Source organism: Oxyura jamaicensis, chromosome 2 (assembly GCF_011077185.1).
Source record: "Oxyura jamaicensis isolate SHBP4307 breed ruddy duck chromosome 2, BPBGC_Ojam_1.0, whole genome shotgun sequence".
NCBI lineage: Eukaryota > Metazoa > Chordata > Aves > Anseriformes > Anatidae > Oxyura > Oxyura jamaicensis.
In genome coordinates this window covers 19,114,061-19,119,967 of record NC_048894.1, presented here as the reverse complement: position 1 = coordinate 19,119,967, position 5,907 = coordinate 19,114,061, and the positions used below count along the sequence as shown (strand labels likewise).

The 5,907-nt window shown below is 43.1% G+C and overlaps 1 protein-coding gene across 1 annotated transcript in view; it reads left to right on the top strand.

The window, feature by feature from the left end:
• The window catches only part of LOC118161907 (polycomb complex protein BMI-1), a 16,276-nt gene extending 10,697 nt beyond the window's left edge, over window positions 1-5,579 (top strand). The window contains exons 6-14 of the mRNA XM_035317653.1: window positions 108-241; window positions 585-681; window positions 1,439-1,494; window positions 1,643-1,693; window positions 1,955-2,063; window positions 2,154-2,199; window positions 2,747-2,845; window positions 3,233-3,313; window positions 3,397-5,579. Coding sequence (XP_035173544.1) covers window positions 108-241; window positions 585-681; window positions 1,439-1,494; window positions 1,643-1,693; window positions 1,955-2,063; window positions 2,154-2,199; window positions 2,747-2,845; window positions 3,233-3,313; window positions 3,397-3,726 — 1,003 coding nt within the window. The 3' untranslated portion in view covers window positions 3,727-5,579. The remainder of the gene's footprint in view (window positions 1-107; window positions 242-584; window positions 682-1,438; window positions 1,495-1,642; window positions 1,694-1,954; window positions 2,064-2,153; window positions 2,200-2,746; window positions 2,846-3,232; window positions 3,314-3,396) is intronic.
• The last annotated feature ends 328 nt before the right edge of the window (window positions 5,580-5,907 follow it).

The window sequence follows — 5,907 nt, the reverse complement described above, 5'->3', positions numbered from 1 at the left end:
CCTCCGCCGCCGCCGCCACCGGGGGATGCCGGGCTCGGGGCCCCGGCGCCGGGACGCGGCGCTCGGCCCCGCTCACCCGGCCCGCCGGCCGCTCGCGTGTCTTGCAGAGCCGCCCGGTCCGCCGGCAAAATGCACCGGACCACCAGGATCAAAATCACGGAGCTAAACCCCCATCTGATGTGCGTGCTGTGCGGCGGGTACTTCATCGACGCGACGACCATCATAGAGTGCCTCCACTCCTGTAAGTAGCACCGGGCGCCCGACGAGCCCCAGCTCGGGGACAGCTCGGGGACAGCCCCGGGACAGCCCCGGGACAGCCGCCCCCCGGCCGGCCCCGCCGCGAACGGCTTCCTCCCGCCGCCGGCCCTGCTGCTCTCTTTGTTAAAGTCCGAGTATATGGACTCCGAGCGTCCCCTTTTCATGTTAATCGCGGTTTATTTGGGTATTTGTCGAGCTTAAGCAGCGCGCTTCTGCCGATGGACGATCTGCGGGCTTGCATAGCTGAGAAGATCGCACCTCGCTCTATGCATGCTCCGGCGGCACCTCCACCTCTGGCTAAAAGGCTTTCCGTGTTTGCCTTGCAGTCTGCAAGACGTGTATCGTGCGTTACTTGGAGACGAGCAAGTACTGCCCCATTTGCGATGTCCAAGTTCACAAAACCCGGCCGCTTTTGAACATAAGGTAGGAGCAGGGGGCGAGGTGCGGCGCGCTCCTCTGGTTTTCCTCTGGCTGGGGAGGCCGGCGGCGATTGTGCTGATGTTATCTCTCGGTGTGCCATTTAAATCTGAAAGGAGCTGTCAATTTCCGAGCTAACTTGCGCGTAGGCTCTCTCTTTGGAGTTTTGTCATTGATGGAAATTGAAGATTTCGCTGGATGCGAGGCAGAAAAGTTGCTATTGGTCTTTTTTTGCATACGCTAACCGCTGCCACAATGCCTTCTCCCTCTCCCCCCATTCTCATGGATACCGATCCACCGATCCGACGGTTTTTATTCCCGCTTTCCATTTCTCACGGACATGCTTCAGTATGGCCATCCAGCAAAGCCATGGAAAAAAATAATGCTGCTCCAACGTTTGAGGCTGAAAGTCAAAAGCCTCGAGAGCAGGTTTCTCGCTTCAGGAATATTTTCTCCTCGCTGTTGCTTTTTTCCCCGTTTTCCCTCTTCATTTGAGGACTGGTAGCTTTCAGGGCCTTCCTCCAGTCTGAGAGAATTATTTTTCAGTTGTTGTGCCGCAGATCGCTCGGGTGTAGTTTTATAGCAGCCTTTAGAAGAGTGTTAGCTTGATTATAAGGTCTTGTAAGTTAACTTTTTATGACTAGCCTCCCGCTTTGCAGGAGATGCCTCATTGTTGTGAAAGATTATAAACGAGGAGCTGCCACTGGGATTAAAATATTGCTTCATCTGCTTAATTTTATGCTTGTTTTTTTTTTTTTTTCAGGTCAGATAAAACTCTCCAAGATATTGTATACAAGCTAGTGCCAGGCCTTTTCAAAAGTAAGTACTTAAATTAGTGGTTTTTTTTTTTCTTTTTTTTTTTTTTTCTTAAGAGTAGAAAACCCCAGAGCAGAACTGCTGCCCTGTCTTGCTGCCAGCAGTTACGGAGCACATACTAAAAGACAAAAATGTATGCTTTTCCACCTAGATGAAATGAAAAGAAGAAGGGATTTTTATGCTGCTCATCCGTCGGCTGATGGTAAACGCTTCTCGTTCACAAATTAAATAACTGTAGCATTGACCTAGATGCTTCCCTCTTTCCTTTTTACCTTACAAATTAAGCGGTGCCGGGATAGAAATTTAAGATGTAAATTCAGCGTAATGGAAGTTCATTGTTTTAGCACTTTGGTAATTTAATTCATAATCTTGCTGTGGAGATTTTTTTTTCTTGTTGCTGAGAATTGCCATTCTTCCTGATTTGAATTTCAAAATGTAAATTATTGTGGAAATTTCTGCGCAGCTGCCAATGGCTCTAATGAAGACAGGGGAGAAGTGGCTGACGAAGACAAAAGAATTATAACAGACGACGAGATAATAAGCTTATCCATTGAATTCTTTGACCAGAATAGGCAAGTTCCTGAATGGCAATATTTTATGTTTACCTGACTGATAGCAGCTCTATTTACTATTTGTTGTAATTATTTAATTTCTTCTCCCAGACTGGAACGAAAAGGAAATAAGGAGAAAGAAAAATCAAAGGAAGAGGTAAATAACTTTCATTTACTCCAAAGGAAACGTGACACACACCCAAGTATCATTTCAGTGGGTTTGTAGCTGAGAAAAATAGATGGTGATTTGTGTTCAGACCGAGCGGAGCACACCTCCTGCTGTAGTAGTAGGAAGAGAAGAGGTAGAACAGCTTCAGATAACCGTATATGCAACCAGCTCTCAAAAATAAAAAATACCTGGAGTGTTGCTTTTAAAGTTGAACCTAATTTTTGTCATTCTGCAATAAATTATTTATTGGTTATTTTAAAAAAATCAGCGTGTAACACATATGCATTCTTAACAGGGATTCAGTATGAGATGCAAATCTTTATGTATAAAATTAGTTGCATTTTTAATTACTTTCCCTGGGACCTCAAGATACCACTTATTTCTATTGTTCCTTAGAACAGTAGAAACCGTTACCGTACCGTTCAGAATTTAATAACGTGCATTTTTTTAAATATCGCATAAAACGTTAGAATGCAGCTTTGGCGGATGTAATTGCTTGTTCTCAGTTGACTGATTTCCTTTATTATGTCATTAGGTGAATGACAAAAGATACTTACGCTGCCCAGCAGCAATGACAGTGATGCATCTAAGAAAGTTCCTGCGGAGTAAAATGGATATTCCTAACACTTTCCAGGTACCCAGTGGTTTTGCTTTTTGTTTAATCAGCCTTGCTATTGGAACCCCGCTAATGCTGGTTAACGCTCCTCTTGGTTTTACATTTCTGGTCACTTCCAGCAAGTGCTAACAATGGGGTGTTTGCAACATGCTGATGGGATTCAGAGCATTATTTTACAGTATCTCAGGGCAGAGTTTGGTGAGACCCTGTTTTTTAATGAAAATATCGAGGTATCAAGAGATTGCTCCTTAATTCACTACAAACACATTTAGTGTATACAAAAATTCCCAAATTTCTGGCACAGCATTTTTTTTTTTAATGGTTTGGGGGCTACGGTCACCTCGGGGGCAGCGTAACAGTAAACACCAGGGCGCTCGCTAACGCACGGTTAAATGTCTCGAGCAGATCGATGTGATGTACGAAGAGGAGCCTTTGAAGGACTACTACACCCTAATGGACATCGCCTACATCTACACCTGGAGACGGGTAATTAGCAGCCCGGCCCTGGCTGGTGGGTGCCCGGTGGTGGCTGGGCAGGGTGCTCACGGGGGCTTCTCTTTGCCTTGCAGAACGGCCCTCTGCCCCTCAAGTACAGAGTGCGACCCACTTGCAAGAGAATGAAGATCGGTCACCAGAGGGAAGGCTTGAATAACAGCGGGGAGCTAGAAAGTGACTCTGGGAGCGATAAGGCGAGCAGCCCAGCAGGAGGCATCCCCTCCACCTCCTCCTGTTTGCCCAGCCCCAGCACGCCGGTCCAGTCTCCCCATCCTCAGTTCCCGCACATCTCCAGCACCATGAACGGCACCAGCAGCAGCCCCAGCAGTAACCACCAGTCCTCCTTCACCAACAGAGCGCGGAAAACCTCGATAAACGGCTCCTCGGCCACTTCGTCCGGTTGACGGGCCCACGAGACTACCGCCCCCGCCCCTCCTTTCTATAGATCTCTCCATGCCATTACAGCTTTATAGATGCTAATACATGTGACTATCGTCCAAACTGCTTTCTTTTGTAGTGACACTGAACTTGGCTATAAAAGGCGGACTAGGTGATGTTCGCTGTGGACGTTAATTGCGACGCAAGATTGAAATGTAAATTGTTTTCAAAGGACTGGGAAGCAAACAGGAGCGACACCTTCATGTGTTCTGAATGATGTGGAGTTGTTTCCGTCCCCGTCATCTGGACCCGGGAGTCTCCCGAAGTTGATCTAAACCCTGGGAAGTAGTTTGTTAATCCAGACTAACTCCTCCATTGCGTTCTCTTCAATTGTTATTGTTATTATGCTGTTTTGTGAACCTGTAGAAAGCAAGTGCTTTTTCATCTTGAAATCCAACGAAACGGAAAGAATATGCATAGAATAATGCATATATGTAGCCATGTCACTGTGAATAACAATTTTTGCGTATTAGCCATTTTGATTCTTATGTTGCATCTTTAATTCTCTGTTGCTGCGCAGAACCGATCAAAAGAAAAGTAAACTTCAGTTTTACAATCTGTATGCCTAAAAGCGGGTATTACCGTTTTATTTACTGACTTGTTTAAATGATTCGCTTTTGTAAGAATCAGATGGCATTATGCTTATTGTACAATGCCATATTGGTATATGACATAACAGGAAACAGTATTGTATGATATATTTATAAATACTATAAAGAAAATATTGTGTTTCATGCACTCATGATATGGTTGTTAAATTTCTAAACTGGTTCGACCCTTGCAGATGCCGCCTGTTTGAGCTTTGCTCATACTGCGAGAAACACTTTGCGTGTGAAAGCTACAGTATTGGGAAAGCACATTCGAGTCTCTGATAACCTGGGGGCAATTGGCAATCTTAAAAGCATTTTACTGCCTTTGTCTTTTTTTTTTTTTTTTTTTTCTTTTTCAAGTGGTATATTTTTACTTTACCAAATGTTGTTGAAGTGATGCAGTGAAGAAAAAAAAGTTAAGGGAGATGAAAGTAATTGACCTGTTTGATTACCTTTTTATTATTTGGAGTGGTGGGATTGTGTTTTTAAAAGCACATGGAATCATTATAGAAGCCATAAACTATTTGGTATAAATTTTAAGGAACCAGCAATTTGCTGGGTGAAGGCATTTTGTCTAAATTTGTTTTAATATATATGTATATGGTACAGTACTAACTTCATTAAAATTTAACAGGTACTTTAATATTTCCAATAAATTGTGGAGAATGCCTCCTCTTTAATGGCCTGCAAATAGGTGCATTTTATTAGAGGCTTCTAAGGGTATTATTTTTTTTCAGTAGAAGGAACTTTCCGACATAAAATATGAACAGCCCAGAACACTTTTCAGTTTGTGCTTTGCTTTGGTCGAACTTCATGTGTGTTCATCACCCATCAGTTATACATTTGTGAGGGTGTTTATTCTATATGGATATTGTTTCATGTTTGTACGGGAAAATTGTAGTTAAACATTTCATTGTCTCCAGTCTGCAAAAGAAGCACAATTCTATTGCTTTGTCTTGCTTATAGTCATTAAATCATTACTTTTGCATATAAATTGCTGTTATTTGTCCTGCTTGTTTTTATAGACCAGGTGATTGCAAATCCTCCACAAGGTTATTGCTTATTGATGTATAATGTCTTGTTAAACAAGAGTTGATATTTTTTTCCTGTAGTAAACATGTACAGTTCAATTTCAACAGTAAAAACTTCAGTTTTATATACACGAATAACTTTCATTTATAGTTGATCAAAGAAATAAACAAATAAAAGGGATAATTCATTGAAAAATAGCACATGAGCTGTGTTGATAATGTGGTATTAAAGGGGAAATGTTCTCAGTACCACTATTTCTGGGGGAATAAAAAGCTTTTTAATGAACAGAACAGCACCATACTAAAATAACAACAACAAAATTCCATAGAAATCGCCACGATTTGTTTTGGGTGCCGACCTAGGAAACATTTGCTGTTCTTTATTTGACCTCGGATTATTCTTAGCGACCAGCAAAGGGGGTATGCCCCCTTTTCCAGACAGTTTCGCATCCTTTGTGCCCGAGCGTAGCCCACGGTGAAGCTCAGAGGGCATTTTTCCCGTAATGTCTGTGCTGGCAACCCCTAT